At 37.6% G+C, this 23,555-nt stretch overlaps 1 protein-coding gene across 1 annotated transcript in view; it reads left to right on the top strand.

Moving 5' to 3' along the window:
• The window catches only part of LOC150105975 (bridge-like lipid transfer protein family member 3B), a 315,418-nt gene that overhangs the window by 156,925 nt on the left and 134,938 nt on the right, over positions 1-23,555 (top strand). Inside the window, exon 10 of the mRNA XM_090393732.1 lies at positions 8,436-8,641. Coding sequence (XP_090249858.1) covers positions 8,436-8,641 — 206 coding nt within the window. The remainder of the gene's footprint in view (positions 1-8,435; positions 8,642-23,555) is intronic.

The following is a 23,555-nucleotide window of genomic DNA, read 5'->3' as shown; positions in this document are numbered from 1 at the left end:
TGTACATCCTTGTCTCACACCAGATTTAACATTAAACCATCTTCCTGTACTTCCTTCAATTCTAACTGCTGACTTACAACTCAAATAAAGACTAAGTATTGCTTGATATAATGCCCCATTGACACCATATAACTGCAGCGTATTGAATAGCTTCCCTCTTGGCACCTTGTCATATGCCTTTTCCAAATCGACAAAACTTAAATACAGATCTTTGTTATATTCCCATGCTTTCTCGACTATTTGTTGCAAAGTGAAGATCTGATCCTGACAGCCTCTATTTGGCCTGAATCCAGCTTGCTCTTCACCAAGCTTCTCCTCCACAATTCCTCTCAACCGTTTCTCAAGTATACTTGCATCGATCTTGCCAGGAACACTCAGTAGGGAAATACCTCTGTAATTCCCACATTCAGTTTTATTTCCCTTTTTATATATGGATACTATGAGAGCTCTACTCCAATCATCGGGAATTCGTCCCTCAGTCCAGGCTTTCTGAACTATGCAGTGCAGCCACTGTAAGACATTTATACCACCATACTTCAGCATTTCTGGTCGAATATCATCTATTCCTGCTGCCTTTCCACATTTCAAGCCTTTGATGGCTTTTTCTACTTCAAGTATGGATATGTATTCCTGACTGCATGCCTGGGCAGTGTTTTTTTATCACTGTGCTGTCATCACTGCTTGTTTCATTTAGCAGTTTTTCAAAGTAATTACTCCATACTTCAAGGATATCTTTTTCTCCTGTTTTCATGTCACCTTTATCATCTCTAACTCCTTTTACAGCACTCTTTCCTCCATTCCTAAGCTTTTTCAACAACCTCCAGAATATTTTGCCACCTTCTTGATATTTATTTTCTATATTCTTGCCAAAGTCCTCCCATGACTTTTGTTTAGCTAGTTTTACACACTGTTTAGCTTTCTTACATTTGTCTCTGTATTCTGTAAGAGTAAAAGCTGACTTATGTGACAGGAACTTTTGATATGCTTTCTTCTTTTCCTTCACTGCCTCTTTAACTTCCTGTGTCCACCAGGGAGTTCTGATTTTTTTATCCTTGCATGCGACCTCACCACATGCCTCTCTGGCAGAATCAATCAATGTTTTCTTCAGAGTTTGCCACTGAATCTCCAAGGTTTGATTCCTGTTCTCAAATTCTTTCATTTTCTTTTCAATAATCTTTCTGTATTTTAGTCTAGAGTTCACATCTGAGAGCTGCTGCACTTTTATTCGCTTTAAAACTTTCTTACATGTTATTCTTTTCAATATGAAATTTAATTTTATCCCACTCAAGATTAAATAGTGATCACTTCCAATTTCAAATCATCTGTACACTCTGGTGTCCTGCACCAGGGAGAAAACATCACTATCAACAATAACATAGTCAGTGAGACTTTTCTTATTCCTAACCTCTTCTCTCCATGTGAATTTGTGCACATTTTTATGTTGGAACATGGTGTTAGTAATAACCAGTCCATGTCCTGAGCAGAATTTCAACAGATATTTGCCATTATTATTAGCTTTGCTCTTTTCTCCAAATTTTTCCAAAATATTTTTATATGTCTCACAATCATTTCCTACTCTGCTATTTAGATCCCCAACAAAGACCAACTTTTCCTTTTTCATTGTGTCAGTTGCTTTTTCTAAATCGTCAAAAAATTCCTCCACTTCTACCTTAGTAGAACCTTCAGTGGGACCATAGGCACAAATAAGTCTCATTGTCCAGTTCCCCATTCTCATATTTACCTACATTAATCTACTTGAGACTGACTGCCATTCAAGAAGATTAGCCTCATATTTTGTGTTGAATACTATGGCTACTCCTTCTTTTCCTTGATTGTCATTGCCTGAATATAACATTTTGTATTTATTGTTCAGAAAGATCTCACCAGTTTTTGTCTTTTTTGTTTCAGTCACCTCTATTATATCGATCTGGTACTTATCTAATTCCTCAACTAGCTCCATTTCTTTGCCATTGAGGCTTCTTACGTTGATAGTACCGATCTTTAACTCTGGTGATGTTGAGTTGGGGTTTGTTTTCAGATTTGTTCCAGTAGCTGACTTTTCGCTGTTCGCCCTGGTTCCCTGGAACAGAATCTCCAGCGAAAACAACGGGGGCCTTGTTTACCCGGGCAACGCCCCAGCCGGCATGAATTGTCATGTTGTACCACCATTTTTATTTTGGTTTAACCAATAAGAATACAATTTGGTCGGCTAAATCCCAAATTGCCAGCCCATCCTCGTTCGTTCAGTATCAAAGTAGATACCCAACAGGGTGCACCACGAGAAGGTGAGGATTGGACATTAGGTCAGAAGCCCTGGTCGGTTCTCCGCATTCCTTTAAAGGCTGTGTGGAGGTCTCCTCTCAGTTATACAGCTTTGACCCTTAAGCACCCCAAGTACAAACTCTTTACTCCCTATTATAGTACAAACCCAAGTACAAACTCTTTACTCCCTATTATAGAGCATCAGTATTGCCATCAATACCACCAAGTATTGATGGTAATATATAATCTTATTAATATCGTATTAAGATAATATCTTATCTTAATATTATTTTTACAGCTATTTTGCCTACTTTTGTTTAGATGTGCCCCTTTTTTTAATGTCATTGGCTTTTTACTCAAAAATTCTTAGGGCATTGCAGATATATTTTAGAGACAAATATATGTCGCATAATAGAAGAAAATTCGCACATACCTTTTCTTGGATGTTGTTGCCTGTCTTCTTTCTGCAGTGTGCATACTTCTGGTGTTATGGTGTTGTTGATAGAGGAGTGGGGGGGGGGGTGCTTAGGCAATATGGGAGAATTAATTTGAAAAATCTTTTTTTTTTTATATAATATATACATAAATTATTTTTAAGGATGGGAGGAGCACTTTTTTTGTAGGTTGGGAGAAAGATGAAAAAGAGGGCTAAAAATATAAACAATTTTTTAGAGGAAGGTGAAGGGTTTATGGGAAAAGGGGGGGGCCAGGGAGAGGGTTGACAGGGTGCAAGCTGTTTCGACTGTGTGGGTCGCCATCTGAACTTATGGAGGAAGTGGATGCTATGTCGCATCGGCTTGGTGCATCTGCCTTTGAAGTGTTTGTGTTATTGCCTTTTGGTCGAAGGTGTGACCTAATTTTTATGTGATGGAGCTTCCAACACTAGGGGATTTTGTAGGGTTGGTGGACGTTGATTGAGTTTTGACCCACCGACCCTACATAATCTCCGAGTGTTGGAAGCTCCATGACATAAAAATTAGGTCACAACTCCGACCAATAGGCGATAACACAAACATTTCAAAGGCAGATACACCAAGCCGATGTGACATGGCATCCACTTCCTCCATGAGTTCAGACGATGTCTCACATGGTCGAAACGGCTCACACCCAGTCAAAACCCTCCCCAACTCCCTTTTCCCATAAACCCTTCCCCTTCCTCTAAAAAACAGTTTCTGTTTTCAGCTGCCTTTTTCATCTTTTTCTCACCCAACAAAAAAAGTGCTCTGCAAAACCTGGAATTTTTCAAATTAATTCTCTCAAATTGCCTAAGCCCCCCCCACTTTTCAACACCATAACAGCAGAAGTTTGCACACCGCAGAAAGAAGACAGGCAACATCATCCAAGAAACGTTATGTGCGAATTTTCTTCTGTTATGCCACATATATTTGTCTCTAAAATATATTTGCAATGCCCTAAAAATTTTTGAGTAAAAAGCCAAAGACATTAAAAAAAGAAGCACTCCTAAACAAAAGCAGGTAAAATAGCCGTAAATATAATAGTTTTTAAGAGGAGTAACATGGGAGTTTTCCCAGAAATAATACCTATCTTATCTCATCTTCATCAAATTCCTGCCATGTACCCTCAAGGGGTGTACAGGATATGATAGTACTACATGAAAAATTTACGTCATTACTAACTTCCTATCAACAATTTTCCTCCAAATCAGCCTGTTACTTGTCAAAACTCCAACATTATCAGATCTTATATTTCTATCATCTAAGGCACTTTGTACTGTATCAATCCACCTATATCTTGGTCTTCCTCTGGATCATTTTCCTGCCAACCTGGCAGAGAACACTTGTTTGGCTAATCATTCTGTTTGAGTGACCATACCACCTAAGGTTAGGTCTGCTAACGCATTCCTGGGTGCCGACAATGTCAAGTTCTTTCCTAATATCCTCGTTTTTAATATGATATTGCCATTGATACCATCTGTTCACGGCTCTAATCTTTCTCAGGACTCTCATATCTGCGGTCTCTAGTCTTTGGTCAAGTGTTTTACTTCTGACCCAGCTCTCAGATCCATAAGTTAAATCTTGTTTGAACACTGTCTTGTATACAGCTAATTTAGTGTTCCGACCGACTAATTTCTCTCTTATTCCATATGAATTTATTCAGTTGACTTCCAACCATACCAGCTTTGTTGATTCTGTTGTCTATTTCCCTATTTAATTTACCATCAATCTTCACTAAAAATCATGCCTAAGTAGCTGAAATGTTTTCCTTGTTCCAGAGGTTCTCGATTGACAACACAGTCGAGATTTTCAACGATTCTGCCTATTTTCATTGCTTTGTCTATTTTATTGCTGATCTTCATGCCATATCTATTACAACAGTTATTCAATTTAGTCAGGGAATCTTGCAGACTTCTAGCGAATTTATTTAAAAGTATAACATCATCCGCATAAACCAAAGAGCAGACATTAACATCTCCAATTTTGATATCAGGTTTAATACCACTTTCCTTCATAATGTGATCCATATAGATAATGAATAACAGAGGGGATAATGTACATCTTGTCTCACACCAGATTTAACAATAAACCATCTTCCTGTACTTCCTTTAATTCTAACTGCTGACGTACAACTCAAATAAAGTCTAAGTATTGCTTGATATAATGCCCCATTGACTGTAGCATATTGAATAGCATCTCCCTTGGCACCTTGTCCTATGCCTTTTCTAGATCAACAAAACTTAAATACAAATCTTTGTTATATTCCAATGATTTTTCAACTATTTGTCATAAAGTGAAGATCAGATCCTGACAGCTTCTATTTGGCCACATTGGAGTTCTGATTTTTCTATCCTTGCAGACAATCTCACCACATGCTTCTCTGGCAGAATAAATCAGGGTTTTGTTCAAGACTTGCCACTGAATCTCCAAGGTTTGATTCCTGTTCTCAAACTCTTTCATTTTTTCTTCAATAATCTTTGTGTATTTTAGCCTACAGTTCACATCTGAGAGCTGCTCAACTTTGATTGGTTTAAAATTTTCTTACATGTTATTCTTTTCAATGTGAAATTCAATTTTATCCTGCTCAAGACGAAATAGTGATCACTTCCAATTTCAAATCCTCTGTACACTCTGGTGTCCTGTACCAGGGAGAAAACATCACTATCAACAATAACATAGTCAATGAGACTTTTCTTATTCCTTGCCTCTTCTCTCCATGTGAATTTGTGCACACATTTTTATGTTGAAGCACGGTGTTAGTAATAACTAGCCCATGTTTTGAACAGAAATTCAATAAGTATTTGCCATTATTATCAGCTTTGCTCTTTTCTTCAAATTTTCTCAAAATATTTTTGTATGTCTCACAATCATTTCCTACTCTGTTATTTAGATCCCCAACAAGGACCAACTTTTCATTTTTCATTGTGTCAGTTGCTTTCTCTAAAGCCTGAAAAAATTCCTCCACTTCTACCTTAGTAGAACCTTCCGTTTGACCATTGGTACAAATAAGTCTCATTGTCCAGTTCCCCATTCTGATATTTGCCCACATCCCTCTCTTGAGACTGCCTGCCATTCAAGAAGATTAGCCTAGTATTTGGTGTTGAATACTATAGCTACTCCTTTTCCTTCATTGTCATTGCCTGTAGATAACATTTTGTATTTATTGCTGAGAAAGATCTCACCAGTTTTTGTCTTTTGTGTTTCAGTCACCCCTGTTATGTCGATCTGGTTCTTATCTAATTCCTCAGCTAGCTCCATTTCTTTGTCATTCAGGCTTCTTATGTTGATGGTACCGATCTTTAACTCTGGTGATATTAAGTTGGGGTTTGTTTTCAGATTTGTTCCAGTAACTGACTTTTCTCTGTTTGCCCTGGTTCCCTGGTAAAAACAACGGGGGGCCTTGTTTAACCGGGCGACGTCCCAGCAGGCATGAAATTTTGTCATGTTGTACCATCATTTTTATTTTGGTTTAACCAATAAGAATATAAATTGGTCGGCTAAATCCCAAATTGCCCGCCCATCCTCGTTCGTTCAGTATCAAAATAGCTACCCAACAGGGTGCACCACGAGAAGGTAAGGATTGGACATTAATTCAGAAGCCCTGGTCGGTTCTCCACATTCCTTTAAAGGCTATGTGGAGGTCTCCTCTTCTCAGTTATACAGCTTTGGCCCTTAAGCACCCCTCTTCAACAGTCTAATACATATAATACAGCAAAAACAGTGTGCATGTAATGGAACAAGAACTAATTAATGCTGCCACACTCTGTGTCATAATGTGTGCCATACCCATAATGCATGTCTACAGATGTTAGACTTTTGAAGATCATGAAGTGCCTAGCAAACCTATTTATGGAAAAATTTTGAGAAGAAAGCAATGGAAAAAAATAAAAAATATATGGCTGTATATGTTGATGAATTCATCATTTGGTTAGAAATGACTAAGGAATTAGAGGATTTCAAACTTTACCTTAAAAAACATAAACATAAAATTCACTCCAGAATTTGAGAACCACAGAAAATTACCCTTCCTAGACATCTGTCTAGAAATATATGAAGAAAAAGAGAAGTTAAACTTAGTGTAAATAATCGACTTCTGGTAGATCCTACATACTGCCTCTCATGACCATCCGTTATGTGACATAGGTATGATGAAAACATTGAAAGACAAAACTTACGTCTCCTCCAGTACTATAGAAAATAGAAATGAAGAACGACTTTACCTTAAGCATACCCTCTTTGTTAATAGATAAGATTTTATTTATGTGGCTCCCACTCAGGAGAGAGAGAGATTGTAAATCTATGGTACATTAGTATGGTTAATGGGCTAAGGAGTTTATTCCTACTTTTTTTTTTCTTTTTTTTTTAATCTTGGCCAGAAATCTTGCTCTAGAGACCAAACATAACTTTTTCAAGCCTCTAATGGACACGGCCATTGGTCTCGCACCAGGCAATGAAATTCATCTCTCACCTGAAGAGAATCAGTGAATCATGCATTCCTATGGTGAAGCATACATGTCTAATGCAGGATTCGAACCTACAGTCCTGCTGGTTGGAGAGCAGATGCACTAATCACCCAGCCAAACTCAGGACAGTTTTTTTATCAAAATTTTAAGACATGCTTCCTAAAGTTCCTACCAACAAGCAAATCCTCAGAAATGCAGTCACCTTACCCTATATCTAGAATATAATGGACAAAATCATATCAGTGCTACTTACCTTACATTAATAAACGTGGCTTTTATTTCTCTATATAAGATTTGTAGGTTTTTGTATCCTCTGAAGCTTGATCTTCCACAATTGCACATAAAAAAGAAAATCTGAAATATATAAAATTCACTGCTCTGGCTGCATATGCTGTGTAGACCAGACAGAATGTTTCAAGGATATCTGCATTTCAGAACATATAAAAGATAATGAAAAGAAGACGATCAGATCAGGATTAGCCTTTCACACAACACACACAGATTATCAAGTATTACGGCAGCAAAAAATGGAAATGCAGTACACTGATCATGAATGCTATATTAAAAAAAAAATTAAGGAAGCATTTATTGAAAATTTATTTGTTCTGCATTTATTGAAAATCTGACGTCCACGAACCTTGGATATGGCACAAGTTATGCAGCAGAACATGACAGCATGAACTAGCTTCTGTTCTGTTTTATGCATGTTGTTTAATTCACTGTATTAGACCGTTGAAGTTCGTAATTTTTTGTGATTATACTTGGTTATTTAATCAGTTAATATAAGGCTTTTTGTCCTAATAATTTAAGTCCAGTGACTTATGAAACTAGTCAAGTTTGATTGTATTTCTTAATAAAACATTGCTATCTATGTGATTGCTACACCAACATCTTAATGAATAGATGTAATGGAAGATGAAGGAGAAAAAAAAATTGCAAAGAAGTATAACAGTCATTTAATAGCACTGCCATGCTAATTATGATTAGCTCACATGCTATAATCAGAATATCTTGGTTAATTTTCTGGTTTAGTACTGATATGGCTTAAAAGTTAGCAATTCATAATTAACAGAAGTATAATTAATGTCTCATGTCATTTCTAGTACCTTACATTAATTGATTTTGCACAGAGGAGTGTATATTACTCACTTTCTTCTTGATTATTATATCCAGATGATTTCTGCTATGATTTTCTCAAATATGCAATGAAAGCTATTTCTGTTTATTTTTAATTCCGTTTTTCATTGTCTTATAGTTGGAGTTCGAGATCACTGGCTTCATTACAGTGAACCGTCATCAGGAAGGAATGCATGGGTACAGCAGCTTTTGTCATTGTTTTATGACAATCTTCAGACAAAATCACAGACAGACCTTTATCCTATGTCAAATAGTTCACCAAGTAAAAGTGAAAGTCCTAAACATGCCTCTCTGCATAGGACTTCACCCCTTTCTGTTTCCATGGTAAGAAGCAACAAGCTATAATTATGTATTGCTCATGACTTAATTCATGCAGATATTGACCACATGGAAGATAGAAAAAGATGCTACAGTAAGCATCTGATGTAATGAGTATACTCCCTGTTTTGCATATATTTTACTGTGCACATGCCATTTAATAATGTTAAATATAGGTATATTGAGCATTATTATATAATATGACAAATACTGTAATAGATTGTAGCCGCTGCTATTTCTAATGTATGTATATATAGGAATGTTTCTTAGTTGTCACAAGAATGCTGTTTCATTAGTCATGCTATATCAAGTGATTTAGTCATTTTCTGAGTCATGAATACATATCTACCAGTATTGCATAGTTGCTATTTAATTATTTTTGCAAAAATTTGAGTATTTTTATTTTTCTGAAATTATGTCTGGAAGTGTGGCTTAATTTGATGACATTCAATTTAGGCTTAAACTTGTGCTTTAAGTCACTAAGTAAATAAAACCTCCTTTTATAATTACGCCTTCTCATCTGGAACTCCACTTAGGCATGAAGTTGAAAGAGCAGTTAAGCAGCTCAACAGCAATAAGGCCCCAGGTGCAGATGAAATCCCAGCAGAGTTAATTAAGGCCACAGGGGATGGAGGGATAAGAGTGTTTCATAGATTGATTACAAGGATATGGGAGACAGGATCATGGCTTAGAGACTGGAAGAAGTCAGTTTTCATACCACTACACAAGAAAGGTGATATGAAGGCATGCAAGAATTATAGAACTATTAGTTTGATGTCTCATGCAAGCAAAATTTTATTAAAGATCATGCTAAATAGGATTGAGGCCAAAGTTGAGGCAGAGATGCCCGAGGAACAAGCAGGTTTTAGGAAAGGTAGGGGCACCAGAATGACATGGAAGAACTAGGACTAATTCTTGACAAAGTTAACAAGATTAGTAATAACAGAGGACTTCAACTCAATTCTAGCAAGACAAAGATCATGGTTCTCAAAGGAAAAACAAACAGAGAAGCTCTTGAGAAACAAGTGTATCTTAATGGAGAAAGAATTGAGGACTTCAGCAAGTTTGAGTACCTGGGATCCATTATTAATGTGAAGAATTGCTGTTCAGAAAAAGGTTAGGAATGGCTAAAACAACAGTCAGAGACCTGTCCAAATTCTGGAAGGATGGATCTATCTCCATGGGAACAAAGTTGAGGATTTTAGATGCAGTTGTTTTTCCAGCAGCAACTTATGGATGCGAGACTTGGAACCTAAAGAAGCCAGATAAGAAACGGATATCTGCTTTTGAGATGTGGTGTTACAGAAGGCTGTTGAGGATATCATATACTGAAAGGCATACAAATGAATGGGTGTTAGAAAAGATTAGTAGAACTTTAAGGCTCCTTAAGGATATTTACAGAAGAAAGTTAAAATTTTTTGGACACATAGAAAGGATGGAAGGAAGACTTCTCAGAACAGTAATAGAAGGTAAAGTTCCTGGAAAAAGAGGCAGGGGTAGACCATCAATGAGATGGATGGATGATGTGTGTGGAGTGACTGATCTTCAGAGAGTTGAAGCTGCCAGAAAAGCAAACAACAGGACTACATGGCGAGGCCTGGTATGGAACATCACCGAGCATCGGAATGACCATACAGCATCTGTAGATGCCCAGTGAACATAGAGAGAGTGTGGCTTAATTACTAGTTGTTCTAAGTCAGTTGTATTCTGCCCTCAAACAGTAGCATCACCCCTTTATGTTTTGTATAATTTATAATAATGTACAAAGAGAGTAAATCCGAAATGTGCGAATAATGGGATGGGGGACAAACCAACAATTGCCTATAGAGAATCGGAATGTTTTCACATGTCTGCTGTTTTGCTTTACCTTTCACTTCTGTGACCCATGGAATTGAAAGGAATAGAATTAAAACGTAGTTTTTACATTTCAATTCTGTTCCTTGTCTACCGTTATTTTGCACTGGCTAGAACATAGGTTTTTGATTGACAGTTAAGTTTAACATGAAATCGGATGTTATATTACAGCATTTCATTTACGGAGGATCAAAGTTTTTATACACTCCTGTGGTGACCAGACATGTATAATGTGGGTGTGTGGGAGGAGTAATACAGAAATTTCTCTGTTGAATAAATTCAACATATTGTTGATTAACAGTTAGTTATGATGAAATTGGATGCTATAGTGGCAGTTTGTCTATAGAAAATCAGTGTTTATTTCCATAGTGATCAGACATGTACAATAATGTAAAATTTATGTTATACAATTGAAATTGTTTACTCTGGACTTCAATATAGTTAGTTGATCAACTTTAAAGTTAATAATTGAAATAATGTGTAATATTTCATCAGAACTATCATTTAATCACACTCTCAACCAGTAATATTCAGTAAATGGTAATGTTCATAAATGGTGGACTTAAGTGCTGGTTACTGCTCAGTGTTGTAGTTTAATGAAATGAACTGCAGCACGAGGTAAAAAAAACTAAATAATTGTAATGTCTCGTTTTCATGTTTTAAGGAAAAGGGTTTCTACCCTTTTCCTTAAAACATGAAAAAGGGACATTACATTCAGGCATACTTCCTACCTCCTGTTATTATTATTATTATTATTATTATTATTATTATTATGTGACACCTCCAAGGAGTCCAAAGACCCATCGAGGGAGAGTGTGCCAACAGCATCTTTAACTTTTTAAAAAGTTAAAGATGCTTAACTTTTTACAAGCTTTTTTTCACTTGCTTAACTTTTTACGAGCCATTAGTAGCAGAGGCTCTACCAATCGACCAACCTTTGCTGGCTATACAGTCATCATCTTCATTACAAAGATCTGCATTTATCCTAACAACTCTTCTTTCTCTGCTCTTTTGCATCCATTCTCTCCCTTATCAACACAATCTCCAGATGCTAATTCTAAAATTTGGATCAGTATTTGAAGTTTCTACAGTTATAGCTTTCCTCACCTACTGCTGTCACATCTCTTGTTGCATTTCTTTTTCACTGCTTGCCATAATTCTCTCATAATTTATTTTAATGGTATTACAACACCATCATCATCATCAAATTCCTGCCATGTACCCTCAAGGGGTGTACAGAATATGATAGTACTACATGAAAAAAATTACATCATTACTAACTTCCTATCTACAATTTTCCTCCAAATCAGTCTATTACTTGTCAAAACTCCAACATTATCAGATCTTATATTTCTATCATCTAAGGCACTTTGTACTGTATCAATCCACCTATATCTTGGTCTTCCTCTAGATCGTTTTCCTGCCAACCTGGCAGAGAACACTTGTTTGGCTAATCTCTCCTTCTGACTAATCATTCTGTTTGAGTGACTATACCACCTAAGGTTAGGTCTGCTAACGCATTCCTGGATGCCGACAATGTCAAGTTCTTTCCTAATATCCTCGTTTTTAATATGACATTGCCATTGATGCCATGTGTTCACGCCTATAATCTTTCTCAGGACTCTCATAACTGTGGTCTCTAGTCTTTGGTCAAGTGTTTTACTTCTGACCCAGCTCTCAGATCCATAAGTTAAAACTGGTTTGAACGCTGTCTTGTATACGGTTAATTTAGTGTTCCAACTAATTTTGCTCTTTTTCCATATGAATTTATTCAATTGACATCCCACCATACCAGCTTTGCTGATTCTGTTGTCTATTTCTATATTTAATTTACCATCTTCAGTAAAAATCGTGCCTAAGTAGCTGAAATGTTTTACTTGTTCCACAGGTTTTCCATTCACAACACAGTTGACATTTTCAATGATTCTGCCTATTTTCATTGTCTTTGTCTTTTTATTGCTGACCTTCATACTATATCTATTACAACAGCTATTCAATTTAGTCAGAGAATCTTGCAGACCTGTTGTGGATTTATTTAGAAGTATAACATCATCCACATAAAGCAAAGAGCTGACATTAACATCTCCAATTTTGATATCATGTTTAATATTACTTTCCTTCATAATGTGATCCATATAGATAATGAATAAAAGAAGGGATAATGTGCATCCTTGTCTCACACCAGATTTAACATTAAACCTGTACATCCTTCAATTCTAACTGCTGACTTACAACCCAAATAAAGACTAAGTATTGCTTGATATAATGCCTCATTGACACCATATAACTGTAGCGTATTGAATAGCTTCTCTCTTGGCACCTTGTCATATGCCTTTTCCAAATCGACAAAACTTAAATACAGATCTCTGTTATATTCCCATGCTTTCTCGACTATTTGTCGTAAAGTGAAGACCTGATCCTGACAGCCTCTATTTGGCCTGAATCCATCTTGTTCTTCATCAAGCTTTTCTTCCACAATTCTTCTCAACCGTTTCTCAAGTATACATGCATAGATCTTGCCAGGAACACTCAGTAGGGAAATACCTCTGTAATTCTTACATTCAGTTTTATTTCCCTTTTTATATATGGATACTATGAGAGCTCTACTCCAATCATTGGGAATTCGTCCCTCTGTCCAGGTTTTCTGAACTATGCAGTGCAGCCACTGTAAGATTCTTATACCACCATACTTCAGCATTTCTGGTCGAATATCATCTACTCCTGCTGCCTTTCCACATTTCAAGCCTTTGATGGCTTTTTCTACTTCAAGTATGGATATGTGTTTCTGACTGCATGCCTGGTCAGTGTTTTTTTACCACTATGCTGTCATCACTGCTTGTTTCATTTAGCAGTTTTTCAAATTACTCCATAATTCAAGGATATCTTTTTTTCCCATTTTCATGTCACCTTTATCATCTCTAACTCCTTTTACAACACTCCTTCCTCCATTGCTAAGCTTCTTCAACAACCTCCAGAATATTTTGCCACCTTCTTGATATTTATTTTCTATAATCTTGTCAAAGTCCTCCCATGACTTTTGTTTAGCTAGTTTTACACAGTGTTTAGCACCCTTGCATTTGTCTCTGTATTCTCTAAGAGCACAAGCTGAGTTATTTGACAGGAACTTTTGATATGCTTTCTTCTTTTCCTTCACTGCCTCTTTAACTTCCTGTGTCCACCAGGGAGTTCTGGTTTTTTTTATCCTTGCAGACAACCTCACCACATGCCTCTCTGGCAGAATCAATCGATGTTTTCTTCAGCGTTTGCCACTGAATCTCCAAGGTTTGGTTCCTCTCAAACTCTTTCATTTTTTCTTCAATAATCTTTGTGTATTTTAGTCTACAGTTCACATCTGAGAGTTGGTAAACTTTTATTCGCTTTAAAACTTTCTTACATGTTATTCTTTTCATTATGAAATTCAATTTTATACTGCTCAAGACTAAATAGAGATCGCTTCCAATTTCAAATCCTCTGTACATTCTGGTGTCCTGCACTAGGGAGAAAACATCACTATCAACAATAACATAGTCAATGAGACTTTTCTTATTCCTTGCCTCGTCTCTCAATGCGAATTTGTGTGCACATTTTTATGTTGGAACATGGTGTTAGTAATAACCAGTCCATGTCCTGAGCAGAAATCCAACAGGTATTTGCCATTATTATTGGCTTTGCACTTGTCTCCAAATTTTCCCAAAATATTTTTGTATGTGTGACAATCATTTCCTACTCTGTTATTCAGATTCCCAACAAGGACCAACTTTTCCTTTTTCATCGTGTCAGTTGCTTTTTCTAAACCATCAAAAAATTCCTCCAATTCTACCTTAGTAGAACCTTCTGTGGGACCATAGGTACAAATAAGTCTCATTGTCCAGTTCCCCATTCTCATATTTGCCGACATTACCCTACTTGAGACTGACTACCATTCAAGAAGATTAGCCTCGTATTTTGTGTTGAATACTATGGCTACTCCTTCTTTGTGTTGAGGTATTACAACACTAATAAACTAAATTATAAAAAGGTGTTTATTAACTGGCTTATATTTTGCTGAATTTTAAACCAGCATGTTCAGAGCAAACAGCATGTTTTCTGCATGCAACAGTGAGTAAGCAAAACAATTTAAATTCTAACAGACAAAAAAAAGTCCTAATTTGGCACCCTCTAATGCTGTAAAAAAGTATTGCAGTTGTGTATGAATTGATCTTAGAATAACAGTCACCCAAATTTTTGGCAAATTTGTGCAGCCATACTTGCAAAGGTTAGGAGAATGCTTCATAGTCATTACTGACTCCAGAAATAGTCTTTCTAATCTGTAATGACTTATATATGGCACATTGGTTTTCTTTCATCTAATCCTGTGTGAAAGGGTGTCCAAAGTGTGGTCTGCCAGTCCAGATTTACCCATTAAGATAACAGATGGATTTCTGCAAGGTGGATGTTAGTAGATCTTCCTGTCTGTGACTTAGCCTACTATAGGCTAAGTCACAGAGAACTTTTCACAATGCTCAGCTCAATAGTCAAGACCAAATCTCTCTCTTCTCTGACTGGCTCTTACTTCAAACCTCTCCTGGCACAATTATATCACTTTTATAGCATCAGCAGCTTCCATAAAACGTGCCATCCTTTTCCAGTCAAGATGGTACTTCTCTGTTGAACAGAGAAGTACCAACATTGGAATACTTGTGGGGGGGGGGGGGGGTGGGGGGGGGGGGGGGTGGGGGGGGGGGGGGGTGGGGGGGGGGGGGGGTGGGGGGGGGGGGGGGTGGGGGGGGGGGGGGGTGGGGGGGGGGGGGGGTGGGGGGGGGGGGGGGTGGGGGGGGGGGGGGGTGGGGGGGGGGGGGGGTGGGGGGGGGGGGGGGTGGGGGGGGGGGGGGGTGGGGGGGGGGGGGGGTGGGGGGGGGGGGGGGTGGGGGGGGGGGGGGGTGGGGGGGGGGGGGGGTGGGGGGGGGGGGGGGTGGGGGGGGGGGGGGGTGGGGGGGGGGGGGGGTGGGGGGGGGGGGGGGTGGGGGGGGGGGGGGGTGGGGGGGGGGGGGGGTGGGGGGGGGGGGGGGTGGGGGGGGGGGGGGGTGGGGGGGGGGGGGGGTGGGGGGGGGGGGGGGTGGGGGGGGGGGGGGGTGGGGGGGGGGGGGGGTGGGGGGGGGGGGGGGTGGGGGGGGGGGGGGGTGGGGGGGGGGGGGGGTGGTATAATTTGAATTGTTTTACTTTCTCATTTTTGCATGTAAACTATAACACATTGCTTGCTCTGACAGTGCTGGTTTGAATAATAATACATTTAGTTTAATCCTTTATCCAAGTGTAAGCATAGTTTGTGCCTGAATTATCTTCAGGACTGAGGCAACTCATGGTAAAGGTGGACCAAGCTCTCATCACTACTTGTTTTAGTATTTCCCATAATGCAAAGCACATCTCCTTGAGGACATGTATAATGCTATGCATTAAGGGAAGGGCCACTTCCAGACTGGTTTCGACCTTTATTGAGGTCTCATCAGTGGGAGTCAGACCCAAAGGTGGTGATACTAAGGTAGAAGCAATGGAGCAGTCATATTTGCCTATACGAGTTGCCAAATGGTGTCTCACCTTATCATTAAATTACTCTGGATTTAGAGAAAGATGTTGGAAGGTTTTTTTCCCCACTTGGTTAGACTATAATAAATTTAGTTTAATCCTTTATTCAAGTGTAAACAAAGTTTGTGCCTGAAGTATCTTCAGGACTGAGGCAACTTGTGGTAAAGAAACTCATGGAAAAAAAACAACAACTTCCAAGTGCTGGTTTGAAATCGAGCAAAATATAAGCCACTACCTGTAGGTCTTGCACTACCTGTAGGATCAGCTAGACTTGCATCACTTGCAGGTGCAAACTTGACTTATTTGTCTGTTTGCTTACTTGGGAAATGGAGTAAAACCAGGTTTAAAAATTGCTTGGTATTCTTAACATTTATTATACCCCAAGGTAAAACACTTTCTACAAAAATATAAGCCAGTTAATAAACATCTTTTTATAATTTAGTTCCTTGTAATACCGTTAAAATAAATGATGAATAACATTCAACACCTATGCTTGTCTACTAGATCAATTATTTCTCTCTCTCTCTCCTCTCATTTACCACTGAGATCTTTCATGCCCATTACTACAGTCATCTTTTACCATTTCTGCCTTCTCAAGTTTATTCACATGTAATCTTCCCCTTTCATCTGTACCACCTCTAAATCATAATCAAACCTTCATACAGTGGTATTTGCAGATGCCATTGCTACTTTCCAACATGTGCTGTTCTTTTCACGTGCCTGTTATCTTCTGATCTTATGTTTTCTCGCTAGTTGACATGTCTTTGTTACTTTTCAAGTACTTCTGTGACTTGACTCCTGTTCCTTTCATCCTATTTGTTGTATTTATACTGCATTCACAGTTTAAACATGCTCAACAAACTTATGCTCACCTTTCTCCCACTTCCTATTAAATTCTCAGATATACCAGTACACATTTGCTGAACAGAGTCACTTCCTGGCCAAAAGAAACAGTCAACAAACTCAAACCCTTTCACGTTAAAACACCCAGAATATATGGATCTCCAAAAATTCACAAACAAGGTACACCTTTACGCCTTATTGTAGATAGTGTAAACAGTCCTACATATGAACTAGCTAAACATTTAGCCAAACTACTAGCCACTTGCACAAACAATTCTCTCTCTTTTGTTAAAATACCCACCTAAAAAGTATTTTAGAAAACTACACCTTAAATAGTTGAGACCTAATGGTGAGTTTTGATATCACCTCATTATTCACTAATGTACCATTGACTGAAACACTTAACTTACTAAATTCACAATTTTTCCCCTGATATATTTCAGCTATTTAAATTCATGGTACAGGCAGGTTATTTTACATGGAAAGGGAAAATATACAAACAATTAGATGGGACCCCCCCCCCCAGCCAACTTCTACATAAAATATCTGGAAAAACTAGCTATCAACACAGCCACTCTCAAACCTAGTCTCTGGCTATGCTATGTTGATGATGTGTTTTCTATTTGGCCACATGGCCCAGACACATTGAATACATTTTTAGTGCATCTGAATAGCCAGCACCCTGAAATCTACTTTTCAATGGAACTAGAAGCCAATGACTGCCTGCCCTTCCTGGACACACTGATCACACGTCTTCCAGAAGGTTCCTTATCATTTTCGGTTTATAGAAAACCCATACATACAGGGAGATATTTACACAAACAATCACACCATCACCCTTGTTATATTTATTTGTTGTCTCTTTTGTTATATTTCGTCGTCACTTTCCTTTTATTTCTCTATCCTAAATCCCTGTCGTATCTACTAAGCCTGAAATCTCTAACCTATCTCTCTGTGGCCGCTTCTCCTTTCGGAACTGACAAAATTTGTTTATTGTAGCTGTCAGCCAGAGTCCTAGTACAGAAGAATTCTTGTGCAAAAAAAACCTTCCCAGAGTTTAAGTATTACCTAATCTTGTTAAAGGATTAAGTGCCTATAGAAACTTCAACATTACAGTCATGGCCTAAAATTTTCTACGCTTTCTTTGATTTCCCTTTATTCACAGGTGTGAACATTAGTGAGTGGTAAATTCAGTCTCATGCTCAGACAAACTCAGACTTACATAGAAAAAACATGTTTATTAATTATCAAAATTACATACAATAAACTTCCACACATCAAAGGTATGTCATATCAAAATTCTAATTCACTAGCTGAGCTATAAGGAACATTCTAATTATCAAAATACTCTAATTTTACATCTCCAGGTTAAATAAGTACACATTCATCATAAAACACTAGTTCAAAATTCTAAGTAAAACTTGCTAACAGATCAATTCACATTCAGCTAAGTGTTGCATACTCTCAGGCTTTCAGACTACTAGTCCAATATGATTAACACGTTACTGAGCACAAAAGTCACTTAAAAGTTCTCTTTCTACTCAATTAGAAATCTGTTCTTCTCTCTTTTCCCCAATACTAATTGTTACAAGAATAAAGACTTTACTGTACGTTACCAGTGTCCTGAGAGGATATCGCGCTTCTTTTCGTCCGTCCCTTTGTAGTTAGATGTCTTTCTGCTTTATCGAGTCGCATACGTGGAGGTTACGCTGATCGACGCAAATTGCCATTTCTTGCACTTTGCCACACAAATGCTCGTCTACTGGATCGGTATCGTCATCTCAGCCGTCCTTTTTGGCAGACTTTTACCGATGGCCCTAGATGATGTCTGCCGTCAGCTCACATATAGCATGCCCGACTCCTTCAGCTAGCAACCGGGAAGGAGATTACTTCTGGCACCGTCGATCGGTCAGCACTCTGCTTGTCCACACGAGAAAACAGGAACAGAAAAAACGGGGGGGCTCAAACCTGAGTGAACTCGCTTTTTATTCTTCTTTGTAGCGCCCTATTTTCGTAATGGAGGATCTCTCACTGTGCTCTCCTATTCGCCCCTACGTGATTGCATCACACTTCTGCTCATTTGTTGAAGAGCGCTCATTTCGCCAAATGCGAGTTCAGCTCGCCTTCCACGAACACTTCCGTTGCAGCATTATGTCATCGTAGGCAGCTAGCTAATAACCTTTGAACCTCTGTTTGCACTTAGATTCACATTCTTACACAGTATAATTTTGACATCAATAATTTTAACAATATAATTCTACTTAGACATACAATTTTCTCCTCAACTTTACTTCTTTCTAAGGTAATTGTAACAAGTTTTCTTTTATATTTTTCTTACTTAACTAATAGTGCAAGCATTTTTAGCTCAGAATTGTATTTCTTGTTATATCTTGAATGAATGACTTTTTTGTTGAAAGAGTCCCCATTCAAGATCTAACATCCTTCTCAACAATATGGTGTTTTAAAAACACTAACCCATAGAGCTAGAGCAATCTGTTCCAATGACATTGCTCTCACTGCTGAACTTTCTCACCTGCGTCGCACCTTCCTAACCAATGGCTATAATCCCCATAAGATAGATAAAATACTAAATGCTACCCAGAAATCCCCTCACTATCTACCACAGAAGACTACAACAAAACTATCACCATCCCATACATTAAAGGCACATCTGAAAAGATATCTAGGGTGCTTAACAAACACCAACAGTGCACCATATTTAAACCTTATGTGAAATTGGCAACTCTCATCCGTTCACCTAAGGACAGATTCACTCCTTTATCACATTCAGGAGTCTATGAAGTGCCCTGTTCATGTCATCAAGCCTACTACGGACAGACAGGAAGAACTGTGGACATCCACCTCAGTGAACACAAAAAATATATCCCCCACTTTCGCTGTGGCAAGTCAGATTTGGCAGACAATGCTTTGGATACCCTGGCACACAGGATCAATTGGAAAAAAACAAAAGTACTGCACAGAAGCTTCTACAAATCAGAGAGGTTGTTCCTTGAATCAACAGAAGTCTTAAAACATACTCCAAACCTTAACAAGTATGGCTGTATAAATCTACCAAAAATTTGGGAGACAGTCATCCTAAGACCAAATTAATATTTTTTTTTTTATTTTTTTTTTTTTTATTTTTATTTTTTTTCAAAACTTTCAAAGATTTCTATTTGGACTACTATTTTTTCAAAACTTTGGACAATTTTTTATTTTTATTTTTATTTTTTAACTTAGATGGCACCTTATTAGGACTTTAGTCTTGTGTTGCACACTGCAATTACTTATACTAGCTCCACTGTTGCACCAGATTGTGATTGTCTCACATTTGTAACAAACTTTGTTTGTGTGCTGCTGGATATAATACCAGCGAAATATTAGCCTTTAAGTTAATAAATAGTTATTTTCTTATCAATCTGATAAGAAATAACTATTTCAAAAACAATAACTATTTTAAAAAATCAATTGCCAGGATGAAATAATTTAGCTACTGATTTAAAACACTTTATAAAGTTATTTTTTAATGGCATACTAACACTATTTCCATGTAAACTATGTTCCAAATTTACCACCAAATTTATGTCGTCTGCTAATTACATAGCATTTTGATGATAATAACTCTTGCCTCCTTTGCAATTGTTTTTCCTTACTTTTTTTATTTTAAAGTATTTTCCCAACCATTAATCATGAGTAAAAGAATTAGTGAGCAAAAAAGTGGAAGTATGAAAAATATTCGAAAAGTAATCTCATTGGAAGCAAAACTTGAAATAATAATATAAAGAAAAATGAACAACAAGAGTCCAGAGCAATGATAGGACAAGAACACAAAATGGGTGAATCAGCAGTAACAACTATTTTAAGCAAAGCTGCTGAATACAAAGAGAAAGGTAAGGCTGCTTCAAGTCATGCATGCACTCGAAATCAAAGTATTATAATGATTGAATTAGAGAGACTTCTTTCCACATGGATCGAAGATTGTAACCAAAAACGAATCCCGCTAGGCACTGACCTTATTAAATCAAAAGCATTAAGTCTCTTTACAACCTTGAAAGAAAGGGCTATCAGCGATGGAAAGAAGAAGAATTCCATGCTAGTGCTGGGTGGTTTTTTAGTATTTCAAAAAGAGAAATAGCCTGCATAATGTTCTAAATGCACACAATATTAAGAAGTAGAATTCGAAATGACGCCAGTCAATTTTGAATTACGAAGAAGGTGAGAACACAAGCAATGAGCATCAATCAGCCTACAGGAAGGGGAAAAAGAGCTATCGTCACATCTGGTGTGAACAGTCAGCTTCCTATTTGTACAGAGACCTAATGATGGACAGCTGGTATAAATTGATACTGTTCTTTTGGATCTATAAAGTAAAGAAATATTGCAGTATACAGTATTTCTTTAATTCGAAGCTGCAAGTGCAGATGAGGTGGCTGCAAATTATCCAGAGATTTTGAAGAAAATTCTGGAAGAAGGGGACTCTTGCTACCAACAAATATTTATTAATGTCGATGAAACCGGCCTTTTTTGGAAGCGAATGCCTTCCAAGACTTTTCTGGCCAAATCAGAGAAATCTCAGCCTGGTTATAAAGTTGCAAAGTCAAATGAAATTACTGCTAGCCATTTGGAAGCACAGTCTTCCACATTGTGCAAATGATTTTAAGAGGCTTTTCAAATGAATCTAAGTTAACTAAATCACATTCTGAGAAATTGAGTGATTCCGACCTGCTAAATTTAGATGCATAGCGGGAAGATCCTGAAGAATATGAAGAAAATTTAATCACTGACAAAACCAAAGAGATTTCACAGGAACAATTTGAAAATATTTTTCATACAATTGAAGTTTTTAAGCTGCAATACATAGATGCTGACCCTGATGAAGAGAGAAGTGGTAAAATTTGCAGAAGTAGTACAAGAGGCAATAGGGCCATACTGTCAGATGTACGACAAAAAGAAACTGAATGCCAGCCAAACTTCGTTAGCTCAATTCTTTGTTAAGAAGTCGAATAATAAATTTATATTCTCAATATGTTTTATTGTCTTTCAGCTTCATGGTTTTCTTTTAACTAGGCCTTGAGACATACCCTAATTCTTTTATAAAAAAAATTAAGGGTCAAAGAAGAAATTTGAGGAACGAATTATACTTTTTCCCATAGGTTATTATATTCAATTAATGTGCCTGTTTTTCAAGAACACATAGGGTGCATTAATCGAGGGATTGCTATATAAACAATAACAGGTGGCATATAAGAGACTAGTGGATTATGAAATCATAACAATGCAAAACCAGAATTAATGTTTAAATTTCGAAATGCTTGCCTTAAGTGAATGTAACTTGCATTACTTAATTAATGTAACTTACTGAAATTAATTACCTTAAATTAATTTTAACATACTGAAATCTTCATAACAAACTATGTCCAGTTTGTGCCATTAAAATCAAAATAAATTGAAAACTTCATCAGTGTCATTAAAGTTTATAATTGGTCATTTCGAATTACGAAGAAGGTGAGAACACAAGCAATGAGCATTAATCAGCCTACAGGAAGAGGAAAAAGAGCTATCGTCACATCTGGTGTAAACAGTCAGCTTCCTATTTGTACAGATACCTAATGATAGCTGGTATAAATTGATATTGTTCTCTTGGATCTATAAAGTAAAGAAATATTGCACAGTATACAGTATTTCGTTAATTCAAAGTTTGATTTGAATTAAATCGCTCCTTCACCCAGATGAGTCTATTGCATTGTCACATACAAAGAAAGCCAATCTCCTGGCATCATACTTTTCCTCAAATGCCTGCATAGATGATTTTGGTAAATGTCTCCCAACCTTTCCAAATACCCAACAATCAATACCTTCTCTGATCTTTCACTAGGAAGTGATCAAAAAAAATCCTATCCAAATTAGATACCAAAAAAGTCTCATGACTCTGTTGGCATTCCTCTAATTGTCCTGAAGATTTGTGTTCCAGAGTTGACTCCTATTTGCCTCTCTATGCTCTCTTACTCCACTGGCATCTATCCTGTATCCCAGAAATTAACCCATGTCCCAACCTATTCCCAAGAAGGGTGACAGATCCTTACCATCAAATTATCATCCCATCTTTCTGACCTCCAGTCCTCTCTAACACTCAACTTCTGTGCTATGTTGAAAGCACTCAACTGATAAATGACCACCAGTATGGATTTTGCCAATGCTGTTCAACAGTGGGATCTCTCACCTATGTTACACACCTCTTGATAAGCATCATGGAAAAGTTTGGCAAATCCCAAGCAATTGTACAAGATATTTCTAAGACTTTTGACTGGGTCTAGCACAAGGACCTATTAAATAAGCATTCATCATTTGGTCTTTTTATGTGACTTCTGCAACTGGGCTGCCAGTTTTCTCATCAGACACACATTTCTTGTGATGGTGCACAGTTAAATAGAAGATGGTGCCATCTTCTATTTTACTGTCATCTGCAAAACAGTTTTGCAGATCTACAACTACACTATATTCCTTCTCACTTGGCAAACCTTGCACCAAACAAACCACATAGAGCAACATCTCTACAAGCCTAAATTCTGATCTCCAAAACCATTCTTTGATGTAGCTCAGATAATCTTGTCAATTTCAATGCCTGCAAAACACAGTTCTGCCTTATTTCCCACGAAAAAGA

Source organism: Typopeltis vanoorti, chromosome 6 (genome assembly GCF_054136105.1).
Source record: "Typopeltis vanoorti isolate ZY-2024b chromosome 6, IOZ_Tvanoo_1.0, whole genome shotgun sequence".
Lineage (NCBI taxonomy): Eukaryota > Metazoa > Arthropoda > Arachnida > Uropygi > Thelyphonidae > Typopeltis > Typopeltis vanoorti.
This window is presented reverse-complemented; position numbering and strand designations above follow the sequence as displayed.